The sequence below is a fragment of the Chroicocephalus ridibundus genome, chromosome 3 (genome assembly GCF_963924245.1).
Source record: "Chroicocephalus ridibundus chromosome 3, bChrRid1.1, whole genome shotgun sequence".
NCBI lineage: Eukaryota > Metazoa > Chordata > Aves > Charadriiformes > Laridae > Chroicocephalus > Chroicocephalus ridibundus.
The window spans coordinates 51,171,890-51,192,465 of record NC_086286.1 but is presented as its reverse complement, the minus strand read 5'-3'; the positions used below and the strand labels follow the sequence as shown (position 1 = coordinate 51,192,465).

The 20,576-nt window shown below is 38.5% G+C and overlaps 1 protein-coding gene across 23 annotated transcripts in view; it reads left to right on the top strand.

Moving 5' to 3' along the window:
- Positions 1–20,576, top strand: part of AFDN (afadin, adherens junction formation factor) — a 129,542-nt gene that overhangs the window by 103,003 nt on the left and 5,963 nt on the right. For 6 of the 23 annotated variants that reach the window (XM_063329143.1, XM_063329149.1, XM_063329144.1 and 3 more), the window contains 9 exons: positions 2,587–2,652; positions 2,811–2,884; positions 3,419–3,537; positions 4,565–4,759; positions 5,018–5,109; positions 5,541–5,729; positions 8,427–9,449; positions 16,108–16,242; positions 18,465–18,756. In XM_063329143.1, the coding sequence (XP_063185213.1) occupies positions 2,587–2,652; positions 2,811–2,884; positions 3,419–3,537; positions 4,565–4,759; positions 5,018–5,109; positions 5,541–5,729; positions 8,427–9,449; positions 16,108–16,242; positions 18,465–18,756 (2,185 nt within the window). Of the gene's footprint in view, positions 1–2,586; positions 2,653–2,810; positions 2,885–3,418; positions 3,538–4,564; positions 4,760–5,017; positions 5,110–5,540; positions 5,730–8,426; positions 9,450–11,346; positions 11,383–16,107; positions 16,243–18,464; positions 18,982–20,576 lie in introns of all 23 variants that reach the window. The other 17 variants (XM_063329130.1, XM_063329139.1, XM_063329137.1 and 14 more) reach the window with 9 other exon arrangements.

The following is a 20,576-nucleotide window of genomic DNA, read 5'->3' as shown; positions in this document are numbered from 1 at the left end:
ATTGTTGCTGAACTGAGGATTCCATGTCTGTTTAGTTGGTTCTCTCAAGGAAGCTATTCCGTGTTTCTGATCATCTTTGTTATCCTCCAAGACTCAAAATAATAATAATTATAAACAGTTTTCTAAATGGGAAACTTTTAAATGTTTGGTGACCATGGTGGTTTCTGTTCTGCTTGTTCTTTTCTGTTAGTTCTGTTGGCTTACAAATATTTGAGCTGATATGTGAAGACAGCTCTGAAAACAACGACTAAAAAGACCTTTCTCAATGAGTTAGGCAGTTTAAATGGATACTAGTGCAATTGCAAATGTTTCTCTTGTCACTGTTTGCAAACCAGTGCACGTATCATGGGCTTAAACAGAAGGTTTCAACTTCATTTGATGCGCACTAACAATCACAATCAAACATAAGAAAGGTGATATAGATGGATATAGTGTGTCAAACATAATCTACGAGTGCCAAAGTCCCCACACTGCTTGATTAATGTGTGCACTGTTTAAAATGTCGATGCTTTTCCAAAGGCTTGTTGTTTTTTACCTAATCTTAGCATTAGGCAGATCTTTGGACCCAAGGGGGATGAGATTCTTGCTAGCATCCTTTGAAGTTAGGAGTTAATGAAAGCACCATCAGTCCCAAGTGGCTTCAGAGTATATAAACTCAATCATCTTAATTTTCCGTTCCCAACAAGGGGAGGTCATAACTGGTTCTGCCAACAGTGCCCTGATGGGCACTGGTCCCTTAGAAGGTTGGAGCACTACTTCACATTTGGATAGTTACATTATTGTTTGCCCTTCTTCTGGAACACTTATGTGCATGCTGAACAGCATATTCATTTAGGGCTTCTATGATAACTTCTTTCCTTGTGAAAACAAATAACTTCCTATCCATTTTTGAAGTAGCTATTAATATACAAGGACAAGTTCCTTCTTACGCCATGTCACCTTGAAATCTTGAAAAGCGCCTGGTAAGAGATCTTGCCATGTGTGTTCTGGAAGTCTAGATATTCTGTCAACCACATCATCCTTCCCCAGGTGCTACTTGGTTGCTAGGGAAGGGGGGGAAGAAATTTGTGAAGCGTTATATTTCATTATATTTATCTAGCTGTCTTCTGACTTGTATTTTTCATATCTTTAACCAATTTTTCTGATATAAAGTTAAAAATATTCTGCAGTTACCTTGATGTTTCTTTAGATCCCTTTTACAAAACAAACAAAAAGTAACTGATTTTGCCCCTTATATTCTTTCCAGAAAAAGAAAGTGTCCTTACTTCATTTATTTATTGTATAGTTTTTCCTTTTTTTCTTTAAGTACAGCCTAAGCAATTATTATGAAAAATTTGGACATGTAGAATGTTAATCTGGAGTCGCAGGACTCAAAGTAATTCCTTTTCTGTGGCTTTTGAGTAAACATTTGGGATTAGCTCAAGATTTAAGGAATAAAAATTAGGTCCTTCACCTGCTTAGAAAACCATCTGTAACACTAGCTTTTGTATAATCTTCACCTTGATTTTTATTTTATTTTATTAGAACGGGGGGAGCAATGAATCCTTCTGCTGCCAAAAGGAGTTGGAAAAGGTGGGGTGGGAAAAAGGAGGAGGAAGTTGCATATTCAAATATCAAAAGCAACTTGGGGAGTATTTTAGAAAACGATGTTCCATTTAAAAACTGCTCTGTTGAAAACTTAGCATTCTTCTTCAAAGTGACTTGTAGAGTAAAATGGCTAGAGTAGACAATGAAGTCACAAGTGATTGTTTTACCTTATAAGTGCCAATTTAAAGGTTTGTGATACTAATATTTTGACTGATCTGTGTGGTGTCTTGTAAACTGGAGCATGTGGATGATGCAACAGCATGGCTTGAATAGATGCTTATGTTCTCTGGTCTTGAATCTGTCGGTTGTCTCGCAATAAGTTCACTGTTAACAGTCCTCTTAAAACTTAGCTGAATACTTTGAGGCAGATGTTTTACGAACAGAATTGCATGAGTTTACAGTAGACTTAAATACTGGCTCTGTCAACTCTAAATACTTATTAATTATAATGTCTACTTGTTTATTGTCAAACTAGAGGCACCGTTTTTTGCTTTATGCTAGCTCCTTTACAGTCCTAATGAATGTAAAAAGCATTTCTATTTTATTTTCTTATAATCCGCAATTTACCTTGTTTCATTTGGGTATTAGCAAGGGAAATAGTGCAGTCTTTTGCAACATAATACATAGAGGTATAAAAAAAATAATAACGTGCATGTAAAAGTGCAAATAAGTATTTTGTATTAGAAGGGGATTAGAACAAACTTCTAAAGTATAAGTTTTAGTTGATGTATTTTCTTTCTTACTCAAGCTTGCATTAAGACCAAATATTTTTTGCTTCTAATGTTGCTTGCAGGTTCAATAAGCCTAATATTAAAATTTTCTTTTGACTTCAAATGAATGTAACGCTTTTCTGTATAATAATTTTTTTCCAGTTTGTGAATGTGTAAAAGTAATCAGAACTTACAGGTTTACCTAGCCATGTAAAATTCTGATTAACGCTTGTGGAATGCTTAAGAGATCAAATATAAATGTAATAAATTAATGCCTCTTTCTCTGTAGGGTGCTGGTCAAGACAAACTTGGAATATACGTCAAGTCTGTTGTGAAAGGAGGTGCTGCAGATGTGGTTAGTAATATTCTTAAACATCAGAAGTTCAAAGGTAGAAAGATGCTTCGGAAATGTTTTTAAATCCTTTGTTTACTAGTATGTGTGAGTAATTGTTTTAATTTAGATCATCTTAGCATTGGTGTATGAATTTTCTTCTCTCTTGAATGTGCAATTAGGATGGTCGTCTGGCTGCAGGGGATCAGTTGCTCAGTGTGGATGGTCGAAGTTTGGTGGGCTTGTCCCAGGAAAGGTACGGAATGCTTTCCTTGAGGGTCTTTACATGAAGAAAATGCTAGAGTAATAATTTACTGAAAAGGGCTGAACCTTCTTCTTTTACGTGTTAGGCTTTGACTTGGCTTTTTATAACGGCCTATGAATAACCTTAGTAACACGTTCAACTGTTCGTGTAGTACTTTCCGTATATGATACGGATTATCCATATAGACGAGATTGTATTACACGTTTGGGCTTTAGTTTTGAGCAAACTTTATTTAGCTCTGATTTGAAATATTTTGGCTTCTTGCCTTTAAGTGCAGGAACTGGAAGCAGTACTTGCTTGTAGGTTTAATGTTTAAATTGTCTGTTTAACAAGCATATTTCCTAGTCATCTTCTAATTTTTTTTCAAAGTGACTTTAAGTATTAATCAGAAGAAGAGTGTTTTGTCAAGCAAAAGATTACTAAAACAAATGTGAAAAATTATGACATACGACCTGATAATAAGAACAACTAAGTACTACAGTGCCTAATTTTATTTTGTTTTATTTGCTTTGGCTTTTATTGCAGGGCAGCAGAACTTATGACTAGGACAGGTTCTGTAGTAACGCTAGAAGTAGCAAAACAAGGAGCAATTTACCATGGCCTGGCAACCCTGCTTAATCAGCCATCCCCAATGATGCAAAGAGGTAAAAATGCTAATATTATTTATGTCGATAGCAGCTTTATAAGTGTTAGAATGCAGAAAACATTATAATGCACAGTAGCTTTCCAAATATTATCAAAATACTAAATCAGGGAAGAAACATAATCACACAGAAAAGAAGCATTTCTTTCCTTATCAGAAGTTAATCTGCTTTTAAATAGTGTTTGAAATTACGCTAGTCTAATCATTCATAAATACTTCACATATGTACCTTTTAAAAAAATTAAATGATGCATTTAGACACAGTTCTGGTATGAAGTAATTTTTATTTTAACAGATGGAGTATAGTGAATACAAAGGGCATTAAACTTCAATGGCTTTTTATCCCTTTCATAAAAGCTTCTCTCCTCCTCTTGGAATATGACTTCCTTGTAACCAGAGAGTGTAGTGTAATTACTGAGAGAGAAATAAATAGAAACAGAAGTCTCTGGAACATGTTTTGCCATCGATTTTAATTTTTTATTATTATTATTTTAAAACTAAATGTATCTTCTTAAGTTTCTGTGTCTGATCATAAGTTGTTCTTTGATGTTTCTCCAATGTTACGTTTTATCATCCTACTTCAGTGAACTAACAAAAGACATACTTAAATCTTATGTAAAATAACATCGTAAAGGAAATAATTTTGTAAAGGAAGACCTTTTCTACACATAGGGTAGTACTACAGTATAGAAAAGAATGGGTTAAAAGAATAAATCCTTATTATCACAGTTTACACCACCATCCCAGATGCCATATGCCTCTGAGAGTCAGCAAGAGACTTCAGTAAAGCACATTTGGCTTTTCCAAATATTGTGGTACTTTTTCAAAAGCTCTTTTGAATCATACAAATCAAAGGAATCCTGTATAGTAGATAGAAGAGTGGGATTGTGTATCTGAAGAAGCAAAGATTTTAAAATCTAGCACTTGCTTTACTGGGAAACTGCAAGGTAGCTCTGGTTTGAAAAAGAACCTGCGAGACAGTAGTTAATATAAGTGAAACGGGGAAAATACATATCCAACTGTTACAGTTTTTGACCGCCGTGGCTCAGGTAAACCCCGACCAAAGAGTGAAGGATTTGAGCTGTATAACAACTCCACTCAAAATGGATCACCTGAGAGCCCTCAGCTGCCGTGGACCGAGTACAGTGAACCAAAGAAGCTGCCAGGGGATGACAGATTAATGAAGAACAGAGCCGATCATCGCTCCAGCCCCAATGTAGCAAGTAAGTAAGATTATCCTTCTTTTAAGGGTAGATGCCTCCTCCACTAGTTTTAGAGGCTGTTTGAATTCAAAAGGGAATGATTGTTTTTAAAAATGGTTTAAGTTTAGAATGCCAACGTAGTAGTTATGTTTGGAGCAAGCCTCTTGTTAGAACTATTTGAAGGAAAAATCATAGTTATTTTATGAATGTTTTTATTTTATTAAGTTATGTAAATTATTATTAACAGTCATGTAAATGCTTCCTTTAACTTTCCAACAGATCAGCCTCCAAGCCCCGGGGGAAAGAATGCTTATGCATCTGGAACTACCACCAAAATAACCTCAGTCTCTACTGGAAATCTTTGTACAGAGGTCAGAAGTGGCAAGCAAAATGCTGGCTATTAAACTTTCCTTAGCTGTCAATAGCGTCAGTGTGCTTGAGTCAAACCAGTGTCTGACTTAACTATTTGAATGTAACGCTGGTGCGAGTGACTTGGGTGGGGGTTTTTGCTTATTAAAGCTCATGAAAGATTGAGACAGCTTTGAGTGATTTTATTAAATCTTGTTCATGAAGTTGTCCTTGTGATTTCTTAGGTTTGTATAATATTGCATACTTGTTTTCAGACCATAAAAACATGAGTCATAACCACAGTTATATTTGATACTAGGCAGCCCCTTTATCTCTTGTTCCATGCTCTTATGAGCCAAAAGAAAAAATTTGGAAAATGCACGTTTAGAGTGATACTCCGTACAGATCTGTGTGACTAAAAAATTCTACCTTATGTTCTTTCTACATTTTTCAGGAACAGACTCCTCCCCCACGACCTGAAGCTTATCCCATCCCAACACAGACCTATACTAGAGAATATTTCACATTCCCAGCTTCAAAGTCCCAGGATCGAATGGGTCCACCTCAGAGTCAGTGGCCAAATTATGAAGAAAAACCACAGGTCCAGGCAGAAAGCAATCATTCGATCAATTCAACAATGCAGGTGATAAGTAATTTCTTTCAATAGAAGGAAAAAAAAAAAAAACCCAAAACAAAAACCCCAAACAACCAGAAAGAAACTGCTTGCTTTCCACTCCCAGACTGTGGGAGACATTTTTGCAAAACAGTCAACTCTATAATCTCTGAGCTGTTGACGACAAACTATACCATGGGGAGAGGGAACAACTGTACTTTTGCCAAGATTGGCTTGGGTTCAGAAACACTACTCTTCTTTTTTTTTCTCTCGTTCCTGCCTACCTCATAGAATTTATGTTATCGTGTTCTGCAGATCTCTTGTCTGGGATGTTTTAATCCCCCATTAGAGGTAATGGGGTGTAGATGGTAGTAGGGTTTGTCTTAAAAAAGATTTTGTGATTTTTCTGAAAAGCAAACTAAATCTTTCACCCTTCCAAGAAGGTTTACATGGAAAAGTCTCTGCCTGTGGGTTGCACTGTTCAAGTGACAAAGTGAAGTATTAAAAATGAAATAAAACAGTACTTTGAGGCCTATCCAAGGTCTTCACTGAAACACATTCCCTGCTCTCGGTTAAAAAAAATAATAATAAATTCAAGTTGAATCTGTTACCAAAGTGCAGATATTTCTTGTCCTGAAATGAATTTACATCTACTGTACCATTATAAATTAGAAAATAATGTTGTTCTGCTCTTTGTAAATGAGGACTTCACTCAAATCCATACAGGAAATTAAACCTAGATCTACCAAATCCAGTCATTGGATCATCTTTTTCTCTAATCCACCAGAGACTTAAAAATATAGAGAGAAAACTTTTTTTTTATATTTATTGATTTGTGATAAAAGCGGAGAGTTACACCAGCCTCAGTATGTTTTACTTTTGGAAATGCAGTGTCATGTAAATTATCTTGAAATCATGTCACAGAAGCAAAGTAAGGATTGATTAGTCACACATGTATTGGCAAGTGAGTTCTGTAAAAAGTCAATTGGATAAAAGCTTAGTGCTTTTTTTTCATTATTATAGATATTAAATCCTAATTATTTCAGCTGTTAAGAAAACAGATGTTATTCCCAAAGTAGGATGGTAATTTTGAAGGGGAATGCTGCAAATTAAATGACTCTGGCAAAGTTATGGAAATACTTCGCTGAATTTCCGTGCTTAACCCCTTCACGTTTCGTGATTTCATCTCGCCTAATCTTAACTGCATAGTTTACGTCTAGGCTCTCTCTGTCAGTGGTGGGACAGGGGGAGGCTGGTACCTCCGGAGAATGGTTCCTATCCATTTGTCTTAATGGGATGAATTGCTGCCTGGACTTGCATCTCTCCCTGCTTAAGACAAGCTTAAGTGAGTAGCTTAGATGAGGTGGTTAAAACTGGTGAGATGAACCCCATCTGTTGAAGTTGTTGACAGATACTGAATCTGAGCTGTCGTCTTACGGCTGAATGCAGTGCAGGAAAGCATTTTCATAAAGCAAAGGGCTAGAAACTTTAGCTCCTTACAAGCGTTGAAAGTGTACACAATTTTTCCCCACCATACAATAGTTCTTTTATGTTGAAAATTACGGGAAAATAGACTTTTAAAATAAAATAATAAATATATCCTTTTAATCCTTACAACGAGAACTGGGCTTGTAAAAAAAAAAAAAAAAAAAAAGCTGTCATAAGCTACTGACTGACATGAAATGCCTGTTTTCTGTTATGAAGGCATTAGCAAAGTGTTTGGCTAGGTGCATCTTTACAGCAAATCTAACACAAATAGCTGTGTGTTCAGCTCTGCTGGACTAATAGAGCAGAAAAAATACACTTGTTCATCTCAAAGAAGGCATTCTTTGGAGGTCATGGATAAGGTCACTGATGGAGGAAAAAGAAAAGGAGTTTGCTTTGTTAGTCTTCTCTCAGTTGTTGATAATTGGTACGTTATGTGTTCAGGGCTTAGTAGTTCCTAACATTCAGAGTATGAATATTTGCTTCAAGAAAATCGTTAATAGATTTGATAAGCCTAACTTATGGTCCAGGATTCCTTTTCAGGAGGTTGTATAGTGCAATAAGACCCCGAGCTTGTATAAAAAAAAAAAAAAACAGACTTGGTTTTCGATGTGCTAAAAAAGTGGCAAAAGCGCAGACCAATACACCCCTGCCCCAAAAGCAGGTAGAATGAGACCTCTCTGCCCACATTCCATACCCGTGAATGGTGCTGTAGTAATGGGAGCTTCCCGCGGGTCATCTCGCCTGTTAATGGAGGAGGGTGGGCAGAGGCTGCTTCCTCTCTCCCTCAGCAGCTTTTCTGTTTGCCTTCCCAATAGGAAAAATATTCAATTGAGCCAGCTGAAGCCTGAATGGCAGAGCTGGTATGCCCGAGCTGCTGTTCTGAGCTGCCAGGACTCTCGTGCTCACATGTGGGGGAGGGCGGGTGTCAGGGATAGTCCTGAGAAATCGCATGAGATGGGGGAGGTTTTTCAGCTGAAACTCCATTTTGTGTTCATCCTTCCTCCCAGTCCAGCTTTCCAGGCACTTCAGAGGTTGCAAAGTCTTCCATTGCTAGAATGAGTGAAAAAGACAGAGAAGAATATCTTATTGTTAGTTTTGGGAAACTTACTGGGCATGGAAATGCTGAAATTCACTAAAAGTAATTACCTTCAGTAATAAGAATGCCGTTTGCGAGCCTTTTTCAAATGTGTTGTAATATAGATGGACTATGAAATACATGCCTTGTTTAATTTTTTCCAGCGTGTCGCTCGTTCCCAGGAAGAACTCCGAGATAAAGTTTTCCAGCCAGAGAGGAATCGTTTGGAAGTTGTTATACGGAAGGACGTAGAGTACATTGATCGGAAGTCAGACAGTGATCAGTGGATGAATTCATCTGTGGATTCTAGCACATCTAGCCAAGAACACCTGAACCATTCATCCAAACCGGTCTCGCCTGGTTCTTGTTTAACTAAAAGTGGACCTGGCCGTTGGAAAACTCCAGCTACTAGCCAGACGACTCCAGTGGCCATTTCCCAGCCCATCAGAACAGATCTTCCCCCTCCACCGCCACCTCCTCCAGTGCATTATGCAGCCGAATTTGATGAACTACAAATGGATTTGCCTCTGCCTCCGCCTCCTCCTCCAAATCAGATAGGAGCCCAAGCATCCTCCCAGGTAGCTGCTGCTGAGCGTAAAAAAAGAGAAGAGCATCAGAGGTGGTATGAAAAGGAAAAGGCACGTTTGGAAGAAGAACGAGAAAGGAAACGTCGCGAGCAGGAGAGAAAACTGGGCCAAATGCGTTCTCAGCCACTAATTCCTGCTCAGCCCGTGGTTCCTCCTGTTTCCCTTCAACAAGTGAAATCAGAAAAACCTTCAACTTTGCAGAGGTCTCAAGAAACAGTTATTCGAGAGTTGCAGCCCCAACAGCAGCCTCGGACTATTGAGCGGAGAGATCTGCAGTACATTACTATCAGCAAGGAAGAACTGTCCTCTAGTGACAGCCTCTCTCCAGATCCCTGGAAACGGGATGCAAAGGAGAAACTGGAGAAGCAGCAACAGATGCACATTGTGGACATGCTGAGCAAAGAGATTCAGGAACTTCAGAACAAGCCTGATCGTACAGCGGAAGAAAATGACCGTCTCCGCAAACTCATGCTTGAGTGGCAGTTCCAAAAGCGACTTCAAGAATCAAAGCAAAAGGATGAAGATGATGATGAAGAGGAGGATGATGATGTGGATACTATGCTCATCATGCAGCGACTGGAGGCAGAAAGAAGAGCGAGGGTAAAAGGGGATAATCCTTTCTAGACAAAAAGTATTGTAAATATCTATCTTGGTGGGTTCTCTGGCTTTGTCTGAGTATTTAGATACTCTTATAGGGTAAACGAGGATGAAGCTTTCTTAAATACCTTGAATTTTAAAATTGCTAACTTACAGTGGCATCGCCCATGAAGTGTTGTGTTATGAAGGTATCGCAGCTACCTACTATAGAATCTAAGGTGGCAGTCAAATTTACTTTTCTGGTTGTGGGGAAAGAAATTTCCTTTGGATAAAGGGATTTTGCCGTGTACCTGGAGTAGGATTAGAAGGTTAAATATAACAGGAATTTGCTTACAGGAAGGTAAGCGAAAAAGTTTGAAATTATGAAAGTTTCTAGGAGAATCAGCAACAAAAGTAGTGTGATTTTATTTTTTATTTTTTTTTCCCCCCTTTCCCTCCCCCCCCCCCAAATACATTTACCTCTATGAGTTCTTATTTGTAGTCTCAGACCTGAACACAGACACTGAATGCATACTGTTTCCAGGGAACAGTGACCTGAACTGAGATTCCACCTTGCCGGTCTGCTCCAAGTGATGGCCGGGGTATAAGGCAGCTGCTACCTCTGCCTTTACCACCACCTCAGTGGTGACCCCAGCATTGCTGGGGGGAAAAATTAGGTTGAGCCATGTGGGTTTGGGTGTTGTAACAACTGATACACCCGGTCTAGGGCTCCAGCTCATACGTACCTGGATTTTGCATGGTGTTCAGTTTAATCAGTATCTGACACGGTTTGTGAACCTTAGCTTCGGTACTGTGAAAGCTCGTAATATATGTAATAAGATAATACAATTGAATAGTATGATGAAGTTTTTATCACTCTGCTGGTGGCTGTTGTCTCTCACAAACTGTTAAATATCTCATTACTGAGACACAATTTCTATAGGAAAATTTATTTTTCTTTTCTGAATAATAGCACAAATACTGAAGTTACATACCAACAGCTATGCTTTGACAGGCTTAAAAACTAGCTCTGTAGTATGCTGAGTGTATTCTGTTTATCTTGAAAGTTTGACTTAATTCTGTGGTAAGCAATTTTTAATTCTTGAGAAGTGTTTGGACATGCTTGTCTTGACGTTCAGAAATAGCTATCAGCTTGAGTAGTATTTGAGCTCAGGCTTGTTTTGTCAGCTTGGTTTCCTAAACTTACTCTTCTCGTGTTTGCTGCAGTCTGCATTGCTTTCCTTTTTTCTTGTGGCTAACTTTATTACTGTGTAAAACAATAGATACCTCAGACTTGGAAACTGAAGAAAGGAAAAGCTAAATATATCTTTGGCAAACAGGTTGCGTTTAAAGCCCAGCATCTCTAACATGTAATTTGTAGCACGCAGGCAGTTACCTATGGGTATAAAAAAATCCATGTATAACTAGTGTTTTAACAAATAGTGTTTTTAAAATTTTACTGTAGCAAGGCTAAAAACACCATGTGTCATTAACAGAAAGCCAGTTGCATCGCATAACATTGTATCAGTCTTCTCTGTAAGTGCTGGATTTGAAATACTACTTGCGCATAAAGTACATCCAGCATTTTGGAACACTTGGAAACTAAAAAACAGCAGTTGTCTTAAACTGAACTCACGTTTGCATTTTGGTTACGTTTCACTGTCTATACTGCTAGAGATGGCCTAAGTAGCATCTCTGGAGAAATACTGCCGTTTTGAATGAGTCAAACCAATACTGATAAAAACTCTGGATTATTTGATTGTTTTCGGTTTTGTATTTTAGGATTATGTCAATTCAGTTCCTCGTTCTAAAACAGCTCACTTAACAAATAAAAGAAAATGCTTTTGAAATAGCACAAGTCTAACCTATCTTTATTTTCACTGTGCATCTTTCTTTTTTTCCCCTTTCTTACTACCTGCAGCAGACTGCTGTGCCAGCAATCTCTGTTCTAGATTTGGTATGTTTGTTTCTTTCTCTTTCCTGTTTCAATTCCTGATATTGTTAATAACCACCCTCTGTGCTGTGGATGATGATGATTTGGCCTCTTCGGGTGTTAAAAAAATCATTGTGATATAATAAGTAGTAAGTTAACTGTAAGCATGCATTTGAATGTTTCCAGATGTGGTGACTCCTTTCCTCGTGTTTCCTTTCTTTTAGATGTTGTGCTCTGCTTGCAGGCTTGGTTTGTTTGTTGCAGCCGTGGTCTAACGTAAAACTGTGTATTGATGTTTTGTGCAATCGTGTTTATAAAATCTTACTAATAACTTTGAATGACCAGGCTGTGAGGTAAGATTTCCTCGCTTCCCTTCCCCACTCCTACAGGTTTTAGAAGAGCTCTAGTAACACCATTCCTTTCCAATTTGAAGTGAAATTGTCCTGAGAGCCTAATAATACAGCATACAGTTTTAAGCACATGCTGAAACCCTGTTGTTTACAGGTGTTACAACTTTCTCATTAAAGAAAAACTGGCTGGTAAACTCGGAAATTACTTCTGAACTAATATTTCCAAGTAGGTCACATAAACATGCAATTATTAAGTTACTATATAATTTCAATTTCAATTGGTTAATACCATTCTCTTGTATCTAAAACATGACAGGCTTTCAAACTGGAGCAGTAATTGCTATGACTCCAGCTAATTCTGTATTTTATTGCTCTCATTGGAAATGGGTAAATGGAAAAAGAGTTCTGTAGTCTCCCAGAGAAAAAAATATATCCCCTTCAAAGTGTATTTCTATGTAACTAATATACCAATTTGAAAGAAAGGTAATGCTTGCAAGTTCTGTTAGTGTAGTAATTTGTGCTGCTGGAAAAAAATGTAAACATGCATGTTCAAAATACGGATTTGGATCTTCAGCACTGCTTTATTTAAAAAAAAAAAATCCATCTTTTAAAATGCCTACTTCAGATAAGTTAGTAGGTCTGTCTAAGGTGTTGAGGGTGTTTTGTATCTGTGTGGTACATGAGTGTTAAGCAGTTGACAGCAGCGAAACAGGTGAAGCGTGTCAGCTTTCTGAATTAATGGACAGGCCAGGAGTCATGGATTTTTTCAGACTTAGTATCTATCAATATTTTTTCTTATTACTTGGTCCCCAGAGCTGCGACTGGATAGATAAAGTACTTTGCCAAGCAGGCTGTAAACTTCAGGATCTTTCTGCGACAGGAGGTTGTGAAGGCAGACTGTATCATCAGCTTTGAAAATGGATTAGACAAATTCATAGACATCATGCCTGTGAACAGCCACTCAAAGGCTTACAGGAGGCTGTAGCAGCTGACATCTCTAGTACCGTGCTGAATGCTGGGGAGATACTACAAGAAATGGCCAGGCTTACGTGCAACTCTTCCTGCCGTGGTCAGAGACAGACTACTAGATGGATCTATGGCCAGAATCAGTTGGGGATTTATTATGTTCATAAATTTGGCTTTCAGTAAAGCAAGCAAGCTAATTCTGAAATAGATAATGCTGAACACTATACCCAGCGAATACTTCTTTTTCCTAATTTCATCATTTTCATACTGTTCACGTGACTTTCTGGGCATATTTGCATTTATCCTATGCCACTTCATGTACCCAAGTAATTACTTCTTTGTTTCTAGAAAAAAAAAATACACTTTCAAATGCTCAGTGCTTTTTATGTATGTCTAACATGAACATTGGTGATAGCTGTTCTGCTAATTACAAGGAATTGAAAAGTGATGAATAGTTAGTGCATGAATTGTCAACTTGGCTGGTGTTTGTCTTTTTAAATTCCCCGGGCCACTGATCTGACCCAGCTTTAGCTGTCATAAATAAATAGGTATAAATTTAAAGTTCTTCTGGAACGTCTTTTAAAGCGTTCTAGGCAGTGCTTGGGGAAATGAATTTTGCCTGGAATCTGAGACTTTCTGGGTGCCTGCCAGTCCTAGGAATGTCTTAACATTTCTGATACAGATCAGCCCATCGGCTCCTTTGCCAGGCGCAATGCCTCAGAAGAAAGGTGGCCTTTTTCCCCCTCCTAGGTAGGAACAGCACTGCAAGCGCATGTTGGCGATAGCCGCACATCTCTGTCCCCCTAAGCGAACTGTCTAGAGCTGGGACAAAGCAGGGGGAAAGAACTGGTGCTTTGTGCTTAGCTGCTTCCCATGGTTACTGCTGGGAGAATGCTCTCCTCCGTCACTCTGGCTGTACAGATCAGGTGTTTCTACCTGTTACAATATAAACACGTGCTGCTTTGGAGAAACCCTGGAAGTACAGTAGATCATGTCGCAACACGACTTTTAAATTAGAGAAAAACTAATTGGGATAGAGAGGTATTGAATCTAAATAGTCAAGCTGGGAATCTGACAGCCCTCTTACTAGAAATGGGATGTGAAGCTAATCTTCCTTAGCGTCTTGAAAATGTGGGATGAAGTTTGAATTGGGTAGTGTTCTCTGCACAAATGCCTGCAAGCGTTCTGGCATGCCTCGCCTCGCTATCCCACTGCGCCCTGCCCTGGTCTGGGAATGCTCCAAAGGAGAAACTAGTTACTAATCATAAAGAAATGAAATGTCACTCTCTCGATAGTTGCTCTGTTTCTGCTTGTGCTTTACATATAATTTTTACTAGGTATTTATGTTTAGAATAGTCTCTGACCTGGATACTTGTTGTCTTCGCAATTATTATGGTTCAGATGCTGACAACAGTTCCCAGGTGGGCACCCTGCCCAGTTTTCCCTCCTTGCTTTAGTTAAGCTCACAAGAAAATAAAACAAATCAGTCCTAATCATTAACAAATCATCCTAATCAAACAAATCATTCCCTTTAATTTATTTGAAAATATTTTCTTGTTTAAGTGCATTTGAATAGGAATATTTGCTACTAAGGAGAAAGGCATCCATACCGTAACCTGGGATCAGTAACTGCCACGTGCAGAGTTTTTCTCTAAATGCAGTTGGGACACAGTCAAGGAGTTTTCCTGTATTTTTTTCACTGTGCAGTTTTTGTCCTTCCCCCCCTGTTTTTTTTCTTGGAAGGAAATTACTTCTCTTCTACAACTCTTTTGAATAACTAGCTGTCTTTCCTTTTGACAGCAATATTATCTCCTTTGCTAAAATAATATCTTTATAAGAACTAAGACAAGAAAAGGTCTTCATCCAGGCAGGGAGCTGGTTAAGTACTTTATTCCGTGCTCTACCGTATATACTGAGTTTCATCCCTACCTTTATGTCGTCTTCAGTTAGGAATTACAAAAGTTTTAGCCCTAAATAAGGGGAATTTACTTGGAGGTAGCATCCTGTAGTATACATTTGCAAAATTACTGCCTAAATTAAATTAATTAATTTTTGTTCTTTACCTTTCATGCTCAAAAATAGTGGTTTTTAACACTTCAAATGAGAGGTGTTTTCACTGCAGGTAGTCTCTATAGCTGCTTGAAGATGTAGAAGGCAAATCTTTTCAAAACTGCCTGTTGTACAAGATCATAAGATACCCATAACACAAATAGTACATGAACAGTGGGGGGAAATAATTACCAGAAAATTAGCCCCCCCAAAAAAAGTTTGGTTTTAGAATTGACTAGAAAATTGATTAAAAAACCTAATCCGCTTTAAAGCGTGTTTTCTGTTAATTAACTTGGGGGGAGAGAGACCTACATGAAGGTTGTCCTCACAAGGTCTATTAAAACTAAATTTCTCTTACTAGATCGTTATTGCTTTGTGTGTTAAGGGCCTTTCTCTGCAAGTGAAACTGGATTGTAAAAACAAATCTAGGGGCAGAGAAGTTTCCGTGTTACATGCAGCAAGATCCAGTGACTTACTGATTTTTACCAATCAGTGTAAAGATTTGGGGGGCAGGCGGGGGGAGGGGAAACACTTTAAAACACATGCTGCAGTAAGAAATAACACAGCATGTAGTCCAGTTAATTTCTACTTGTGAATATTATTGTGCCAGTGAATATTCCTGTCCATCAAGGGCTTACATACTGTTAGCTTCAGAGAATTGTGCAAACTGTGGATTGTTGCTCAGTTTTCTTATCTGTGCAGTGTTTACCATAAGCATATATAAAACAGTATTGTCTGTTGGACATCAGTTGTTCATGTGAGTTGTTTAATCTCAGTAATCAAAGATTTCTTTGCCTCACTCTGTTTTTTCCAAAACACATCTGTTGCAGATACAGTGGGAGATTTTATTTATCTCCCGAGACTCTTTGCAGACTTGCTCAATGAGCCTGTTACTTTAAATGGATTGACCCTTTGACTAATGAGTCGTGATTTTTCCGGTGCTTAAATACTAATCCAAAATGAAAAACCAATTGGCTGCTGGAGCTGTGAACTGTTGGTTCCAAGCATTTAATTTCACTTTACTGTACCTATGAGACTATGGTTGCTGAAGCTGTCTGGAATGTGAGTCACCTCAGTCTTCTGCTAGGCATTCATATATGGCTGCTAAAAATGTCTCCCTGTGTGTTTTGTGCTTTTATGTATGTGGTTCTGTGCATCTTTTTTTTTTTTTTTTCCCCCTCTTTTTTTTTCCTAAAGGGATTTTAGGGAAAACAATGTAACAAAGCGTACTCTTGGCAGCTAGAAATTATATTGATTTATCTGTAGTATAGCATTTTCTATTGAATGAGTTATTTTTAGATGCAAATACTCAGGTTATATATCTTTTTTCTGATCCATCTTACCCATATGAGTGACGAAAAAATTAAAGATGCGTCTCTGTTAGTTACAGGATGAAGAACGCAGACGGCAGCAACAGTTGGAAGAAATGCGCAAACGAGAAGCAGAAGACAGGGCCAGGCAGGAAGAAGAGCGCCGACAGCAAGAGGAGGAGCGGACCAGAAGAGAGGCTGAAGAAAAGGTTGTGGTCTTCTGAGTGCTGCAGGGGTTCTTGCAGACCTCCCCGCTTTAGCCTGGCCAGTGACAGCTCGGTGTTGGGTCAGCAGGGGTTCAACACGCTAGCCCTACCGATAAGGGTCATGGCCCAAGGCTTCAGTTTATCCAATATAAAACAAAAAGTAATTAAACAAATAGTCCATTTGTGGTGGCTGGAGTTGACTGGTATTGCAGAAATAGTATTGTAGGTTTAACTGCTAAAGGTGAACCTTAGCAGTGGCAAGCGCTTGCGTTCAGAGCCTTTTCTGAAAGTTATGGCAGAAATTAGTTGCCTCCTGGTTTCCTTCAGCCCCCAACATGACTTGCCTACTTTCTTTATTAGAGTGGCTGAGTTACTGGCGTTGGCTTTTGCTGTATCTCAGAGACGGCACTTAAGTATTTTTGCAGTAATTGTTTTATGCCAATACAGAGAGAGAGAGAAAAATACGAAATAGGGTGGAGTAGAGATGAGTACTTCATGTTGTCTTTTATGTTTGGACTTTGGGAGGAAAGGAATTGTCTTCTAGAAAGGAAGTAAATGCAATCAAACAGATTCTAAAAATTCAGGCTCCTATGTTCCTTCAGAACATTATAGGTGAATTTGAGAAGCTTTGTTGTTCCAAACTGGAGGACAGAGCACGTCATTTGACTCTTGCCATGTTTAAGACCCTCTTCTTCCTAGGGAAAGAACAGTTACTTCTGTCCAGATTTTGAAGAATTGCCTGTTATTAACACTGACTTCAGAATGAAGAAAGAGGGCTAGCTTTCAATGTTGAGAGAAATTTCATCTCAGAAGATTGAGCAAATATATATTTTAAAAAAACCCTTTAGATATATTCACTTTGTTCATTTGTTTTGTTAAATTGTTTTCAAGCTTTGTTAGACTGTTTTCCGTAAGCAGTATGGGTCGATGAGCAGAAGACAGCTAAGCTGGGGGTGGTGATAGGTGAGAAGTGAGGAAGGTGTATCTGGACTGAGGGAAGTATTTAAAAATATACTGTAGGAAGTTTAAAAACAAACAAAAAGCAACCAAAAAAATCAGTCAAGGCTTTCTGAACTTCTCACAATGATGCAGACAAACAACATTTGGATCACGCACTTGAAAGGGTTTTCACTGACAGATCTTGACTGAGACAGTCGTGCATCTGCCGACCAGAACTCAGTGCCATCTCACCACTACAGTGGTTTTAGAGAGTGGTACAAGGTGATGAGTTTCATGTCTTTGCTCTAGATGAACAAGATCAGATTTATTTATTTAATTTTTTTTTAGGATAACTGACTCATGGTGTTGAGCAGATAAGATGGATTTTGTTAAAGATATGGATTAAAAACAGAAAGGATAGTTGTTCAAAATGTCATATATTCCCAACAGAAGTTATACCGTACTTAGACAAAAGGGGTTTATGTAACATAGAGTTTCCAAATACACGTTTTCATTCATTATCAAACAAACTATTGAATAGACCCTTGTATTAATTTACAATGTGGCTTAGACAAGAGCTGAACAGATTAAATGCTATTTAGTTTAAAAACAGTAAAAATCTTTTAAACTGGAAAAATACACAGAAGATATTTCATGACCTTTTAAATGGTCAGTAGCCTCATATAAATATCATTAGCATATCTTTTTTTAATTTGTTTTTTAGAAAAGTTTTTTAAAAACAGTTATTTGATGTCTGTTTTAGAAAAGTTCTTTTTAATTTGATTTCTATGTGAAGGTAGTTTTCCTGGTATTTATACTAGAAGCTTTGTTAGGAGTCATTTATTCTAAGGTTCTGTTGATTAATTTACATTGTATAAGCATGCAGCAAAATTACAAAGTGCCTTTTTTTAAGATGGTAGTTATTTTAGTTATTTCCTTCTCCCACAGATTCTTTACAGCTTTAGTAAATCTACCCCTTACTAACTGTGGTTACATTTTGAGTAATAAATGCTGGAATCGCCCTTAGTTCGCACAGGCAGCTGCCTTAGTTACCAGAGCCAGTGGTAAATCTGGAAATAAGAGCAACGCTGTGTTACAGGACGACGGCCATTTTTTTTCTTAGTAGTAAATATTCTTTGTATGAGTCCATATAGATGCCCTGCTCATTGCCACAAAAGGAGACAAAAAAGGATGTTTGTAGCTTGGTGCTGGAAAACTTAAGTCTGTCTTAGATTTAAACGTCTGTCTTTCTGACCACTGTGTTTCTGTTTCCTCTGGCCTTGCAGAGGCGTCAGGAAGAGGAGTATTACAGTCGATTAGAGGCCGAAAGGCGCAGGCAGCACGATGAAGCAGAACGAAGATTACTGGAACCTGACGAGCCTGGTCTGTACAGACCTCCGCTTCCACGGGAATATGAACTCCCATCCCCAACCCCTTCATCTAACGCTCCTCCTCCCCCACCTCAGCGAAACACCTCTTACCTCAAAACACAGGTCCTCTCCCCTGACACGATTTATACTGCCAAGTTTGTTGCATACAATGATGATGATGATGAGGAGGAGGATTCCAATCTAGCAGGTCAGGATAAGTACTCCAGCACAAGAAAATCTTATGGTGACTTTCCTCCTGCCACCCCTAAGCCACAGCAGCCCTCCCGCCAGCCTCGCCCAGTTTCAGATGGCCTCTTTCTTTCCAACTCATTCCAGTCATCTCCAGTCAATGCCAACAGTACTGCTGCCAAAAAAAGCCAGCCCCCACCCCCTCCAAACAAACCGGGTTCCATCCATGCCAGCAGCTCTAAAGGTAGACACCATGAAATCAGTCATCTCTACAGAACTCTCCTCCTGTTCTCAACTCTGGTGCTGTAGATTGAATCACTTACTTTGTGATTTACTTTTTTCCCCACTTAATCGCTATTTTTCACTATGGTGATCTAACTCAAATTCTGATATTAATATGAATCCTCCAATTTTTAATTGTTTTGATTTCTCAAATTTCCTTGTTCCTTACCCAAACTCTTCAAAAGCAAAAATTCCGTCTTTCACACACTGAATCAGAAATGATTTTAACTGTTACACAGCCAATTCGAAGTACTGTTGGTTTTGGCTTTCACTCTGTATCTTTCAGTGATTTGTTTTGTATGACTGACCACTGGTTACTCAGGGCATCTGGAAATGCACCTTTCTTGAGCATAGGACACCTTTGCTAATGGGTTCATGGACAGAGCTTATCTTCTGCTTTCATTATTGGTACCAGGGTTCTCTCTTTTAATAGTGTGTGCAAATGGCTTTAAAAATTACCTTTGTAGACATAGTTCTTAAATATACAAGCAGCAAGAGACATACAGGACATGCAGTTAGTTTCATGTATTAGGCACCATTCTTTTACTTCTGGTTTGTACGGTGCAGTTTTCTTGCAAAGAGAGACAAAAGTCTAAATTTCATCTTAGTGCTTTTTGCCTTCCTCCTTCCCTTCCCTTCTACACCCTTGTATTTCTTTGTCTCCTCCTCATCTTGTTTCTTATAACTCCAAGTGGGCAGCCATAATGGAGTTTAATTTCAAGTAGAGCTCTAGCTGCTAGTAACTTCAGTACCATATTTTATCTGCAGAGTACTAGTTTAGCTACACTCATGAATTCAAAGCTAATTCAGTCCAAAGTTCCATGCTAAATTCTTTTAAAACTGCTGCTGTATAGGAGGAGTCTTACGTAGTTTACTCTTTAAGTATGTGTCTGTGTAAATCTCACTCTAATAAATTTGTGGTCCATTAATATAAGATTTTTTTTCTTTGAATAGCAGCATCTGCCAGTGCTTCTCCTACGTTTGTTTTCTTCTCCTGTATTTTTCTGAAGGCAGTGGTGGCCAGGACATTCTCCTAGTTTGTTCTTTTCACTTGTGCTTGAAGTCAACAAATATCTGACAAGCAACTCCAGCTGATCAGATCATCCTTCTAAAATGCAAAGGGTAGCAAGTCACCTGAGATAGCAAGGGACTGTGTTTATGCTGGCTTCTAGCCAAATGGCTAACTTGTTTACTGGATTCAAGTCTCGGTGACAAATCTGGATGCCTACAATATGGTCTATCCCGTATCACCCTTTTGTCCACCTAATGAATTATGAAAATCACTTACTTTCTTGAATCAGAGGTGTGGTGTGCTCTGTTCATAGGGGGCCTATGAGGCTCAGAGTAGGTTCCACCTATCAGAAGCACTTCTAATCCAGCTGCAGTAGTGTATGAATCTGATTTAGGATATGTTTAAGGCCATACAGGTACACGATACTTTGAGCTTCCTGTCTGCGTCCTTTTCAATTCAGGCTCAAGTCATCATTTTCCACAAGGCATCCTTTCCTTTGCAGGGCGACTCAGCTTCTGCTACAGTTGGACGGCTTCCAGGGCCGA